The sequence below is a fragment of the Colossoma macropomum genome, unplaced genomic scaffold (assembly GCF_904425465.1).
Source record: "Colossoma macropomum unplaced genomic scaffold, Colossoma_macropomum, whole genome shotgun sequence".
In the NCBI taxonomy this organism is placed as follows: Eukaryota; Metazoa; Chordata; class Actinopteri; order Characiformes; family Serrasalmidae; genus Colossoma; species Colossoma macropomum.
Genome location: NW_023494798.1, coordinates 30,668,246 through 30,683,913, shown reverse-complemented (window position 1 = coordinate 30,683,913; position 15,668 = coordinate 30,668,246). Strand labels below are relative to the sequence as shown.

Genomic DNA, 15,668 nt, shown 5'->3' with positions numbered 1-15,668 from the left:
ATGTGGTCAGTCAGCCAAGATATAACTGTTGTCAACTGTTTGCTTCTTTGGTTTAGAACTGGAGCTGCTAGGCTAACGGTGCTACAACCACTGGAAGTCAATAGTCACCCAAACTGTTTCCATAAATACATCCCCAAAACGTCTCTCAAACCGCATCCAGGTCTTAACTCGGGTTGCACAAACAAGTCGATGCCATTAGAAATTTGAATTTAGATGCAAAAATCTGAACTTGAACGCTATTATTTTGAATTTATCATACGATCTGAATTTGAACTCTAAACTGAAATTTTAAGAGAGCAATATAAAATCTGAACCTGAATTTTACAGGTATTGATGTACAATTAAACATCTGAAATTCAATTTCTAGAAAGCATTCAGTTTTTCTATTAATTAACATTTTCAGATTTACGTTTAAAATAACATCCGGGCCTCTTGGAGGCGCCACCCCCCTCCTTCTACCCTGTACCTACACTCACTGACTCACTGACCATTTTATCAAAAACACCTACCATAGAGGTTTATCAACACCCCCCCCCACCCCATCCATCAGTGGAAAGGGACCAGAGGACCACCACTAACCAGATATTATTTGTGATATTATTTAGCCCCGCCCATTCACACAGAAGTTATAAGGAGTGTTTCAGTCCGGACTGCTTTCTTAACGAAGAACAATCCAGCATAGTCAACCAGAACAGAGATCCATCCATCCATCATCTAAACCGCTTATCCTTCTGGGTCGCGGTGGGGTGCTGGAGCCTATCCCAGCTGTCATTGGGCAGAAGGCAGGATACACCCTGGACAGGTCGCCAGTCCATCGCAGGGCAGACATACAGACAAACACATTCACACCTAGGGGCAATTTAGCATGTCCAATCAGCCTGACTGCATGGCTTTGGACTGTGGGAGGAAACCGGAGTACCCGGAGGAAACCCACGCAGACACGGGGAGAACATGCAAACTCCCAGAACAGAGATCATGTAAGCAGAACAGAGCTCATTTACATAAATCAGTATTGAAGATGCAGTGACAAAAACAGTCTGTTTAATTCTAAGAGATAAAGAGAGGTTAGAAAATGATCAGGTAAAAATGAATTATCAATTATATAACTACATTTCAAAAACATAGCAAAACAACAGAGAGCTAATAACTGTGGAGCTCTATGCTTTGGCAGAGGAGGCGCGTATGTTTTACCTTCAGTTCGTCAGCGTCGTAAAAGCTGACCTGCACCGAGGGCACCATCCACGACTGGAACAAAGTGCTGAGGATCTGATTGGCCACCGTGTCGGTGATGAAGTGAAAATGCAGTGGGTTTCTCCTGGAATCAGAAAGATGAGCAGAGGATCAGTGATGAAAGAATGGCTGTTAGACAATAAATCCAGCCTAACATGCAAGGAATATTAAATACTGTGCACATCTGTGTACAAATATCTGGGCATTAGGCTGTGATGTCAGAATGAGCTTGACTGCAGAATGTTTCTCATTGAGTTTAACATGGTAAGGCAGCTTGGGGGGAAAGAAGCTTCTTTCCTCAGTTAGGGGCCTTCTTGCCCCAACAGTGGGGTAAGTCATGTCTCTATCTAATAAAAGTGTCTTTTTCCATTGGAACAGAATTTTACTTGTTTCAAATATTAAATCTTGAAATAAATAAAATTATCTGCATTCTTTTTTTGAAGTAAGTTCAATGATCTGCCAATCGATTAAGACACTTTCACTAGATAAAATGACTTAAAACATGTGAAAATAAAGAAGTAGCTTAAATAATTTCATAATATTCTTACAACATTTTCATAGTGAGAAATATTAGATATATTGGCCAGATTTAAGATGTTTTAACTTGCTTAGATGTCATTTTTGCAGTGTGTTCTTCAAGGGGGGCATTTCGCCCCTATTTCTCCTACCACATCCTCACCTGTGAAACAGGATGGATTTGACCAGGGTGACCACGTCTCGGCTGGCGTTGTGACCCGCACACACACATGCAACATGAATCAGCTGTGTGCACAAAGAAAGAGAGAGCACTTAACATTTGCATAAAATATATACATCTAATTAATTTTGCAGTCATGCATGATTTTATGTGGGCTCTGTGTTTATGTATTTTCTGTATGTATTTCATTTCTGGCTTATTTTAGCTTTCTATCTACTGCATAACTGACTAAAATCATGAAAATTTGAAAAACATAAGCTTCTTAGATTTTCCTGGTATCCCTGATATCCCATTATGAATCTCTTAATCCCCCACAGTACCTTTCTGTATAAATACTGACGCTTCCTTCTCCCATAATGCCTCAGCATTCCACTGATAATCTCCCTTGATGCCATTTTATGTGACTCTTGGGGACCACGTCTCCCATGATACCTCAGCATTCCACTGGTAATGGCTATCTGCCTTTTTTATCTCTCTATATTACGTCCTACATCTCCCATGATGCCTCAGTGTTCCATAGGTAATGGCCTATTAAGCCATGCTACTTAACTGTTGAGGCCTATACTTCCATGATACCTCTCCCACTGCTTTATAGTGAATTTGGACAATTTTTGTAAACCTGTGAAATCAGAAAATTGTCATGTTGAGAAATCTAACTGCCCAATATCACATCAAACTTACCTACATACACTGGAATAGGGGTTAAGGGGTTAAGTTCCCTTATTAGTCCCACAACGGGGACGTTTCACCTCCACATTTTAACCCATCCGTGCAGTGAAACACCACATACACACTACACTCTCAGAAATAAAGGTACTAAACCGTCACTGGGGCAGAGCCCTTCTTGTCACTGGGGTGGCACCCTCAAGGGTACTTCTCAGTACCTTTAGTCAGGGAACATAAATGAACCATAATGAAGCTGAAATTATATTTTTAAGTTGTACTGACTCCACACACCCCGTCTCGTCTCCAATCAGACCTTAAAACCACTGTTGTTCCTCTGAGGGAACATTTACATTGTTTGTACCTTGATGAACAAAAAATGTAGCTGTACAGTACCTTTATATATATATATATATATATATATATATATATATATATAAAACAGTGTGGTGAATGAACATACACTAGGGGGCAGTGAGCACACTTGCCTGGAGCGGTGGGCAGCCCTATCCACGGTACTCAGTTGGGGGTTAGGTGCCTTGCTCAAGGGCACTTCAGTCACATACTGTTGGCTCAGGGGATTGAGCCGGCGACCTTCTGGTCGCAAGGCTGATTTCCTAACCTCCAGCCCACGACTGCCCCCAGAGCAATGCCAGCTAGGGTAGCTGTGTTCATGTGATATCAGGAAACAGGGAACCTGCCCAGGTTTACCATTTGCATTCACAGCTTTCTCAACATTTTAGAGTGCAACTTCCTTGTGATGTAAATTCTTCCATGAGTTTCTTCCATGATGAAATATTTAAAATCATACTTCATATTTAAGCAAGTTCCCAATGAATGTTGCTAAATGGAGCTAGATAGCTAAAAACGATATGTTTTTAACCATTTGTTCATGACTAACTTTTAAATTTTGTAAAGTAGAAGGATGTATTCCATTTTAAAAAATCTTAGAAAACCTATCAGTACATCACCGTTTTCCTACAGAAAACAGGTTTTAGGCAGCAGGATGTATTCATTACTGCTACTGACTGCTGATTGGTTGGCATTAGTGCTATTGAGCGCTGATTGGTTAACATTACTGCTACTGGGTGCTGACTGGTTGGAATTACTTTTACTGAGTGCTGATTGGTTGGCATTACTGCTACTGAGTGCTGACTGGTCAGCATTAGTGCTATTGAGCGCTGATTCGTCAGCATTACTGCTATTGAGTGCTGATAGGTTGGCCTTACTGCTACTGAGTGCTGATTGGTTAGCATTAGTGCTACTGAGTGCTGATTGGTTGGCATTACTGCTACTAAGTGCTTATTGGTTGGCATTAGTGCTACTGAGCACTGATTGCTTAGCGTTAGTGCTACTGAGTGCTGACTGGTTTGCGAGCTGAGCAACTCATTGGATGAGTGAAGCTGTTTGTGAGACGCTGTTAGAAAATCCTATAACTCAAGTTCAATAACTCACAATATAACAGCAGTGTTGAAGTATTTTAGGCTGTCCTGTGTTCAGAAAAGTGTTTTTTCTATATAAAAAATCAAGCATGTACACAATGCAATTTTGCTCCATAGGAGCCCATTCATTTTAGACTCGCTCAGGAGCTCCCTCTAGTGTCTGAAAAGCCCAGAAGACATTATTGAGTGGCAGTTCTTCTCACTACACATTCTCTGGCCTCTTCACATCACTGAAAAGGCTGACATTTCCCTTTATGCCTCTCTTTTACTCTGAAGCCTACCTTTCCCATGATGCCTCAGTGCTTCATTGATCATAAGTATCTCTCTTTATGCCTCTCTATGTAATTAATTAGGCCTATGTCTAGGTTTAGAGCTGATCATCGTACCTCACACTTTTCCGCAGTGGGTGACCGTGCACACTCGCTGTGATTGGCTCGCTCCTCTGCAGTATTCTCCACATCCTCCGGACCCGTGTCTGCCGACGCCACCCACTGCTGGTTGCCATAGTTACCCTCGGCAGGCTGAGCCGCTAGGTTCTGTGATTGGCTGAGTTGGAGGCGAATCTGCCGGTTCTCCTCCTCCACCTCTCGGACCCGCGACTCCAGGACGTCCCGCTCCAGCAGACGAGCCTCAGTGGACTCCACCACGCACGGCGAGAGGAGCAGGGAGCGCCCGTCTGAAACAAACATGCAGAGTAAGACTTCAGAGAGGGATAATGAACCTTCAGAAGGCTGGAATTATTATAAAGCAATAAGCCAGGGTGGCTGTGTGTCACCACAGTGTTGAGGTAATTACTAAAAAAGAATAATCTATTACAAATTTCTATTTCATTCGCTCAAACTGTAATAGGATTACTTTTCTCATTACCTCATGGGTAAAGTAGTCACACTACTCATTACTTTATGTCTAAGTTACCCTCTAAAATGCATCAAATCTGTACCAACTGGGAAGTACAAGAGAAACCTTTGTAGTGCTTTACTTCATATATATATATATATATATATATATATATATATATATATATATATAACCAATCACAACAGACATCATTCAAAATGCTGTCAGTATCCCTAAGACACAGCCAGTAATGTTGATGAAATTCATAAACAGCTGATGCCATTTGTAAACCTAGAAACTAGTCAGTAGAAACAGTTCAAAAACAGCTGCCTTATAAATATTTATGAGCAAAATGTAAAGCTTATGGCTCTGTTTCTGAACCAAAACATGGCCTGTTTAGCTGAGTTTGATCTCTTTTCTTTAGCACTGGGAAGTTAAATGTATCTCAAATCCTAATGATGCTTTACAAAGAGATCAGAAAACAACAAAATACATAAACAACAACAAATAAAACAACACAGAAACACACACACACACTCACATACACACACAACTCCACAGTTCCAACACCTAGCGAAGGGGGATTACAATGACCACTACAGTCACTTTGCTAGCCTGAAAAGAGTCCTTAGAGGAAAAGTCTCACTCCACAACTACAGTTGGTCACACAGGCAGCCAGCCTAGGAAGGCTTGAAGGCTGAAAATGTCCTTAGCCACAAAGGGGGAGCATTTTCCTGCAGCCAAACAACACCAGTCCAGGCAGCCACGTAGCTGCGATGTAGCATTGCTTAGCCAGCCCAAGAGGCCTCCTAGCCGCAGCATAGCACTACTCATGCAGCCAAACACTACTGGTCCAGGCAGCCACACAGCTGCAGTTCAGTGCCATCCAAGCAGTCGGCCCAAGCAGCCACATAGCTGCGATGTAGCGTCGATCATGTCCACGGTCCAGGCAGCCTCGTAGCTGCAATACAGCGTCCAGGCCGCAACACAGCTGTGATGCAGCGCTACCCAAACAGCCAGACCAAGAAGCCTTAGCCTCGGTTGGAAAGTCACTCTCGGCTGCTATCTCGGTGGAATGATGGCAAACTCTTCAGCCAGCAGGAAAACATCAAAACATACACACAAACAATATAAAACAAAACAAAACAAATGAATAACCGATGTAAAGCGGCAGCCATCGGTTACCTATCCATCCATCATCTAAACTGCTTATCCTTCTGTTTCGCGGTGGGGTGCTGGAGCCTATCCCAGCTGTCATTGGGCGTAAGGCAGGATACACCCTGGACAGGTCGCCAGTCAATCACAGGGCAGACAGACGGACATACATATACATTCACACCTAGGGGCAATTCAGCATGACTGCATGTTTTTGGACCGTGGGAGGAAACCCACGCAGACACAGGGAGAAGATGCAAACTCCACACAGAAATGACCCTGGTCACCCGGCCGGGAATCGAACCCAGGCCATTCTTGCTGTGAGGCGACAGCGCTACCCACTGCGCCACCGTGCCGCCTAGGCGTACACCTAACAAATATATATTTAATTATATGTACAAAATATAATATCACATTTTCTATAGTTGCTTATTAGATAAGCCACCTGTACATAGCTAAAGAGTGCAGGGTACCAGGCCTGAACAGTTTGTAATGTTGACATCTGGGCATGTGTAACAGCAATGAGCTACTATACAGCGATGAGCTGTTATTTATCTGCCATCCATACAGACATAGTAGCTGCGGCAGATGTGACGGGATGGCACTGAAGCTGAATTTATCCGTCTGTGGCTGAAAAATGACAACAAAGCTGCTGACAGTGAGATGAGACATCAAGACTTGTTGCTCATGTAAGTCATCATTATGGCCTCTCGTCTCAAAGTGTGAACGAGTGCTGAAATGTTTGAGAGCGTTCTGTCACTTGTTGCTGCTGGAGTTAACAGGAGAGATCATTTCACTTATCAGTATTAACTACTAGAAACAATTCTTCTGTCAGGTAGTGTGGTTATAATAGGCTATGGCTGCCAAGCTACACAAAAATGACTTTATACATATTCAAATGAGGTATGCAGTCATAGCTACAGTCATATAATGACATGCTTTACTCATTTTCTAAGTGAAAGTAGGTGAACACATCCTCTACAGAGAACACACTACTGCATGTTTTAATGCACAGTTACTGCTTATTTGCTGAATTTAACATATTGGGGGAAAAATCTAAAACATTGCCTGTGTGTATTTTTTTGTTTGTTTGTTTTTGTTTTTCCCAACATGTTAAACACTTAAAGGAAGTAAACAGAAATTGTGCATTAAAATGTGCAGAACATGTCATGTTTAAGTGTGTTCTCTGTAGAGGTGTTTATTTTCACTTAGAAAATCAACAAAACCTGTAACTTGACCAAAGGCGTTCAACCCTGTGCACATGACTAGTATGTAGGAGTATATTAAAGCAATAAGCCACTTGAGGCTGTGCGTTACTGTGATTTTATCACAGGGAAGGCTGCACATCGTGCCTAGGAACACCTTTCCTGTGATAAAATCACTGCAACGCACAATGCTTTTATAAAACGGTGGCCAACATGAAATATGATAAAATACACATTTTTTCAGAAAATAATTAGTTATTATTAATAATAATTGACATAAACAATTATTCTGCCAAGAAATGTAGTTCTTTTAGAGTATGGTGTCGTTGCCAAGCAAGCATGGACCGCTGAATGAGGAGAACGTTTGGTTGGATGTGCGGTCATTTTATACATTTTTTTAACTTCTGGTGTATAACAATGAACATATGACAACACAGCACTGTTTAATGTAAATACATTTGCTTTACAAACACTTTCTGGCCACCAAATTACCACCACGTGTCTTTTTTAGCACCAATCCGGCAGCGCCTCTCTGCTCGTGCTCAAATGGCTCCTTGCTCCCTACATAGTGGACAATGTAGGAATTTAAATACTGGATCCTGCAGCCCAACAGAGCGAAATACAGCTAAGAAACAGTCATTTAGGACTCAGACACATCCACACTCGATAAATGATGCACTGTTTGGCTGTAGAGGCTAGAATTTCTAAACTTTCATAGCTAGAATGCTATTTAGGGAGTACAGAGCTGTTTGGGATTCAGCCTGGGTTTGACGTGACTTCTGACTGAAGCACGAACAACTGAAGTGCATTTACAGTTTACAGTCAATCATACCGTAAGTACTTTAATTCAAGCCTATGATGTTAATGATGGAGTTGTTTAGTCTGTTGGCTCTTTTAGCCTGTTAGCTAGCTGACTAGCCTAGTTCTAGTTAAGAACATAAGTTGTCAGCTACTCAGTTTAGACAAAAAATGGGTTCTTACTTCATCAATACACTCGGTGGTCCATGTGAGCAGCATGAGAGTCAAAGATTATTCTATTAACAGCACAAGGACTTTTTTTTCATGCCGTGGTGCAGTTATACACAATTCAGTTTTTGTGAGGCGGTCATAGAAATGGATTTTACAACGGTTTTGAATGCGGCCAATCAGATTTTAATACCAGAATGATTCGTTTTATAAGTAATATTTTACAATGGCTTTCAACATGGCTCAACCAATCAGATTTCAGAACTGGAACTATATGTTTCAAAATTGCTGTTTTTACTACAGATTCAGTTTACATTACATATTTATTTAAATGTAAATGTATTTACATAATTGGTTGCACAGCTAGGTATATAAGTGGATTTGCATTCCGTATCAACAGGTTAAAGTCTTTTCTATTTATTCCAAAAACAGGACAAAATGGATGTTTTTCTTTCATGCAAAACTAGACTGTATGCCCAGTATTAACTCAAATTCATATCACGATATCTCCTTTTCTACCTACAAACACAAATGTGTGATGGATTGACTTTCTCTGCTTGTTTCAAAGAGAAATAATTAAACAAAACTTAAGAAAAGGCATATTTGCTACAGGAGGGTGAGGAAAAGATAAGATCCTCCACTGTTTACACTGTGCAGTGTTTGCCGCAGTATTACCCTCAGGATCATCTGTCTATTGCTTCTCACCCTCTGTATTGTGTGTTAGTGTATAATTTGTCTTTTATGTGACATCTTAACTTGGAAAAACTGCATTTCTATTTTACACATCAACACAATGGATATGACGAACAAAGCACTCTGACCTTAAGAGTTTAAACTGAACTTTGTGCGAAGAAAAAATATAGTAGCGTTTTCTATAAGTTTTTTTTTTTGTCATTTCTCCAAGTTTTCTGGAACAGTATATCTGCTATTAAATGCCCCAGTAAGCCCGTATAGATGCAGTTTGCAAAATCTCATGTTTGGGAAAAACTGAACGCCTGCTTTCAGCTTGTCAGTTGAAGTATTCACAAATATTGGCACATATTCTCTGTCTGAGGAAACTGATTTCCACACTGCAGTTCACCCAGACATACAGCATTTTTAAATAAAACTGATCCTTATGAAGAACAAACCTCAAAGATGTTTGAAAGAAATCGCTCCAGATATAACGAAACACTATCCTACACAAAGAAACATCATTTATTCGCGATAACACACAACCTCTAGTGTTCTATTGCTTTTATGCAATAGTTAAACGAATAAAGTAACAAATTAATAAACTGGGTCATGAACGCGGCGTTTAATATGTTTTAATGTTCGCAGTTCCTTCCGCCAAATTATAGTTCCTTAACAAGCAGCTTGTTGCTACGTCAGAGTAACGAGCTCCGCCCACTCGCTGCACAGCCGACAGTTCGTTCTCCAGCTCCTTACACTAAATTCCCAAACTGTCATCACCACTAAGTAGCTTTTCAGTCTGTTCCAGCCCATCTGGAAAGTATGGTATTCAGTTCATTTCTGATTCCAGGTTGTTTAGCTGTTCTTCTGTCACAGCTGCCGACTGAAAGCTGCTCAGTGGTGATGACAGTTTGGGAATTTAGTGTCGTCTCATCTTCAGAGTCGGACCAAATCAGCTGTCGGTCAAATGTGATCTTAAAAGTATCCATTTTCTGTTTGTGGCAAAGTAAGAAGTAAAACGTTCAAATGGTTTGAGCGTCTCCTACAGCTGTCAAAGTCGTTGCTTAGCAACGGCGTCTCGGCGGAGTGATACAGTGATGTTATTGTGAAATAACAGCACAGTTAGACACTTCTCAACCAATCAGCTTGCGTGGGCGGAGCTAACTGTTGTATAACTTGCATTAATGTGTTTTCGGTGATCGGATCACGTTTGGATTTCTGTAAGAAAAGTCAGATTCTGTCTTTGCTTAGCACAAAATGGGCAACAGAGACACGTTTTTTACTCTTTTAGACACAAAAAGGAAGCCAAACTGAGCCAGACAGTCTAGTAGCTATTTTGCTAACTTCAGCTAGCTTGCTGTCCTCCTAATCTGACGAGTCATTTCTATCATGTGAGTAGTCCATTCTCTCTACAGTAATGAAGACAGTTGCTACAGTTACATAGCTGCAAGATATCTGGCTTCCTAGCAGTAAAGTCCCAGATAGCAGGCAGTTTTGGCTGCTTCTGGCTTTCCTGTGTGAGTGTTAGCTGACTACCGGGCAGATGTTAGGCATACGGGCCAGAATAGGGCCAGAGACAGCTTAATACAGTTTTGCCTTGTGTCTATATTTGTGGGCTGGCATGAATGTTGCGGACCAACAATGTAGTTGGGCCAAATGTGGGCCGCATCCATTAGTTCTACCCATTTTACAGTGCGTGAGTCAGATCTGGGCTGCCAAACAAACTGGGCCAGAACAAAACCAAGGATGTGACACACAAGTGGGCCAAACAGGTTATGCAAACTGGGGTTAGCTGTCTGTCTTCCCTCTGCATTAACCAGCTAAGAAGCAGAACCTTTAACCGCTTAAAATCACAGGCTTATTAGTGAGTAACTACAGGGACTTCATGCAAACTGGCTGCGCTGTTCTTAATTTATAGAAGTGTGCAATAAAACTTTGGGCCAGCTGGTGGGCTCTGGCCATTTAAGGGGTTAAGTACAACCATCTTAGTTAGACTGTAAAAAAAAGCACCTCCAAGGAACAGCCTGGTTGTTCTATTCGAAAAGCAGGGACCTTTCCTGGCTATCACAACTCAGAGTCACGTCTAATTGAATGCTGTGCTAACCGAACACAGTGCAGTGACAGGATTATTGATAGTCTAAAGGTCTCTGATATTTAATCCGATTACTTTAGTGTCTCTTAAGGCGCCTTAAAATTTGATCAGCTGCTGCTTTTAAGGCTTCTTCCCACCGAACTGCTGACTTTCTAACATTTTGTTCTGCTACGTTGGCAAGGTTCTCCAGACTGTAGTCCCACTTTCTTTCTCTTTAGAGAATTTATCTGTGTGCGCTCGCATAGACCTGCCACAGGGCATCATTCCATTTATTACCCTGAGAGAAAGTGAGAAGCTCTGGAGGCATCACGCTCTGTTCCAGGAGACCAAGTAACATAAGACGCGCACTCACTGAGGGAGCAGAGAGCGCCCGAGATTCGGAGCCGAATATTCATCTCCGTTTTTGATTCTAATGAGAAATTACACAAACAAGCCGCGCTGTTCTCATCAGCCGTGTAACGCCACGGCGGCGCGGTTTCATCTGCATGGCCGGCCCATTAACCACGCAAAGCCAAACTCCACCTTATGCAAATGACTCTAATGAATTTAGCACTTATTTTCAGATTAACAGTAGCACTCTAAAAGAGCACTCCATCTATTTTTCCTTCCTAAACACCAGCCACTCGCTCGCTGTCTCTCTCCATCACTCAGGTGTAAACAACGACATCATCCTCTTCTGTTCCCTAATGGTGCTATTTATTTATTTATTTATTTATGTGTTTGTTTTTGATTTATTCATTCCTTCCTTCCTTCCTTGTTCATTTGTGCATTTGTTTGTTTGGTGGAGCTCAACCTTTCTCCCCCCAGAATGACTCTGTGCATTCGTGTGCAAAAGTTTAGGCACGCCTAGTCAAATTTTATGTGTTGTTGATTTTCTGAGTGAAAATTATAATAATAAAACGAAACACATGCTCTAAAGAGAACACACTAAAAAATGACTTTTTTGTTCATTTTAGTGCACAAATTCTATTTTTAATGAATTTAACACACTGGAAAAAAAATGAAACCTTACACATATAATATGCCACGGGTCACATTTTATGTTTATTTATTTTTTTTTCCCAAAAGATAAATCCAGCAAATCAACAGCAATTGTGCATAAAAATGCGCAGACGTCTGTAGAGGACGTGTTCACTTATTTTTATTCAACAAAATGCCGTTTAAGCAGGGTCGTCCAAACTCTTGCAGCTGTGTGCTGCATAAAAACATCTACTAAAACATGTGCTAACATGGTGGGGGCAGGGGGCAATTTATTTATGCTAAAACCTTCCATGCAAATAAATATGTTATTCACATACAGCTGTATGCAAATGTTTAGGCACCCTCTGGTCAAACTATGTTTTGTTCATGAAAGTAAGCGCTTCTGAGTTCCGTACCAGTCCGTTCGGAAACGTGTTATGTTGTAAAATCCCTGTTTAATTTCTCGTAAGAGCGTCCTGTTGGTTTAGGAACTGTGGTGGAAGTAACCTTTTGGCTTTGTGCAATGCATCAAAGGCTGTGACGCTGCACTCAGCACATTCAGGTACTCCACTGGAATGCCCATCCATCCATCCATCCATCAATTAAACTGCTTATCCTTCTGGGTCGCGGTGGGGTGCTGGAGCCTATCCCAGCTGTCATTGGGCGGAAGGCAGGATACACCCTGGACAGGTCGCCAGTCCATTGCAGCACTGGAATGCCCAATTATTTCTTATTGTTCTCACTATAAAGTCGACTACAAGGTGTGATTTACATATTTGCAGCATTTTCCAGCTATAATTGTCATCCTATTATCTATCTATCTAGGCTCATTTACTGCATATCTGAGTTTTATCTGTTGTGTGTTTGTTAAAGCTTTGAGAATTCATGTTTAAGTATCTGTTACAGTTATAGTCTAACTGATGTCTCAGTCATCTGGTCCTATAAGCGTTAGAAGTTCTTTGAGGAGCACAGACTGAATCTGAGCTCTGTGTAAAATTGGGGAGCATCGAGAGAGGAGAAAAGGAATCTAGCTAGATAAATCACAATAACAGCAGGCTAACATGTAAACAGTAAACAGTGAAACTGTGAGCCGTGTAAACAGCTGTTAGCGTTGGCCAGTTAACGCAGGGAGTCACGGAAAACTTGTGTTTGTTGTCATGGAAATATGAAACACTACACACTTAAAAATGGTTCTTCAAGGGTTCCTTTGTAAAGAACACGGTTCTATATACAACCATAAACACTCATATTATGCACTTTGCATGATTAAAGGGTTCTTTGTATCGTCAAAGCGTTCTTCAGCCTGATGGAGACTATGATGTAAATGGTTCTACATAGAACCTTTTTGAAAAGGCTCCTATGCAGCACCAAAAAGGATCTATATAGAACCATCTACAGCACATTCTCCATCGATCCGAAGAATCATGCAAAGGGTTCTTTGAGTGTTCATGGTTCTATATAAACCATATTCTTTACTAAAGAACCCTTGAAGAACCATCATTTTTAGGAGTGTTCTTACAGTCAGAGGTGTAAGTCTCCTTTTCAACCACCCAATAAACATCTTCTATTTTATTGTCTTGTCTATTAATGCCAGGCAACCTGATCACGTGATGCATTACTGGTGCTTTGATTGGCTGTTTTATGAAGCTTCTTTTATGAACTTGAGACACTTGCAACAGTTGCGGCTGAGTTTCAAATGAGTTACAGGACGCTTCACATCATGCAACTCAAGCGGAATTTATTTCATGTAGGTTTAAGAAATTAAAGTTGCATAAAAGCTTCACCTGAGATACTTTACGAGAATGTTTCACCTCAGATACAGTCGAGTTTCAAGTGTGTTGCAGGATGCTTTACATTATGCAACTCAAGTGCAATTTATTTCATGTAGATTTCAAGCCATTAAAGTTGCATGAACATTTCACCTGAGATACTTTATGAAAATGTTTCACCTGAGATACAGCTGAGTTTCAAATGAGTTACAGGATGCTTTACATTATGCAACTCAAGCGCAATTTATTTCATGTAGGTTTCAAGCAATTAAAGTTGAATCAAAGTTTCACCCAAGATACATTAATGGGTACTACTTTAAAATAAGACTACCTTTATAAAGGATTTATGAATAGTTTAAAAATAGTTTATTAATGGTTATTAGTTAGGTCATAAACACTTCAGTAATCATTAATAAGCAGTTGTAACACATTAATAAAAAGGACAAAAATGAGCTGTTATATCTGATCAATATGAATATGTGATAAAGCTGACAGATTTAATGGTGAAGAATCTGAAATTTGACAATATAAAAGAATGTAAGTTCACTATTAGGCGAACAAAAGGTCCCTGTTGGCCTTTTTACTCATGTGTTGTAAATGCTTAATATTGAAATATGGCATTATATGGTATATAGTAAGGTATTTAAGACCCATTAATGAACTCATTTTAAACCATTCATGAACCATTTAAAAGTGGTATCTTTTAATGAGTGTAAAATATACTGAAAATATCAGGATATAGCAGCCTAAAATATCATTTTACTAAACATGGATGATTTTATGTTTTTAATTTCACACATTTCTGACACTATTTGACATACTCTTATCTTTTCTCCATGTTTAAAGTTCAAAGTGTGTCATATGGTGTCAGAAACCATATAATCAAGTCTAGTTGAGATTTTTAAATGAGAGTGGAGTTTACTTTTCCCATTATTTGTCAGCTACATTAGCCTCGTAGCTCCACTGCAAAACTAAAGAAACAAACTTTAAGCAGTCCTGAACAAAACCACATCACCTCTCAAACCTGCCTGGAGAGTCAAACCGTTCTACTAAAGCTGCTCTACTGAGACTGTCAGGTGGACCTTGTGGCCCTGAGGCTGCACTCACTCTCCAGGTTGCCTGCGAGCAGGTAGAGCCAGGTGAGCAGAACGATGAAGCTCAGAGATGCCAGCAGCAGCTTCAGCTTCCCTCGGCACGGGCAGTGCATCCTGGGGCGGTGGGGGGCGGAGGGCCGTGCGGTGGTGGGGAAGGGGGAAGGGGCTTCAGGTGGGACTCAGCCTCACTCTGACTCCCTGCAGCATCCTCTTACCTAAACACAGGACACACGGGAAGAACTCATGACTGTATGTTAACGAAACGTTCAAACAGGCATTATCATTATTACTGTATTTGTTACTGTGCATTTAGGACTGATCAACTGTATGAAAATGAGCTTTGTTCTGATTGGCTGGCACAGTGAAATGAGGCACACCACACTGAAAAAGTAGCCTGGGTAAACCTACAGGTTAACATCCAGTACTAAAGTACAGAAGAAACTTCAGACAGCAAACATGTCTTGGTGGGTCGATTACATTTGTGGTGGGGGGTGGGTAAGGGGGGGCTATGTAAATTAGGTTTTTTGCCAAACTGTCTCTTTAAGTTTCAGCCCAAGCTGTGCACTCGTGCTGTTCTCTCTGCGCTACAGACTTCACGGCACGCGCATCTGACCACAGAGCCACATACACCACCAACACTGTTTACATCTCTCTTAATTAAAGAGCACACGGCAGGAGACCCTCCATCACTCCAGCAGATTAACACACACAGAGGGAGAGAGAGAACAAAGAGAGAGAGCGAGAGAGAGAGGGAGAAGAAAGAAAGAGAGAGAGGGAGAGGAAGAGAGAGAGAGAGAAAGGGAGAGAGAGAGAGAGAGAGAAAGAGAGAGAGAGAGAGAGAGAGAGGGAGTGTGTGTGTGTGAGAGAGAGAGAGAGGGGGGGTGAG

At 41.1% G+C, this 15,668-nt stretch overlaps 1 protein-coding gene across 3 annotated transcripts in view; it reads right to left on the bottom strand.

The window, feature by feature from the left end:
- large2 (LARGE xylosyl- and glucuronyltransferase 2) overlaps positions 1 to 15,668 on the bottom strand; it is a 112,477-nt gene that overhangs the window by 19,393 nt on the left and 77,416 nt on the right. For all 3 annotated transcript variants that reach the window (XM_036584893.1, XM_036584892.1, XM_036584891.1), the window contains 4 exons: positions 14,796 to 14,997; positions 4,419 to 4,708; positions 1,910 to 1,992; positions 1,192 to 1,315 (listed from right to left, as the gene is read on the bottom strand). In XM_036584893.1, the coding sequence (XP_036440786.1) occupies positions 1,192 to 1,315; positions 1,910 to 1,992; positions 4,419 to 4,708; positions 14,796 to 14,895 (597 nt within the window). In that variant the 5' untranslated portion in view covers positions 14,896 to 14,997. The remainder of the gene's footprint in view (positions 1 to 1,191; positions 1,316 to 1,909; positions 1,993 to 4,418; positions 4,709 to 14,795; positions 14,998 to 15,668) is intronic.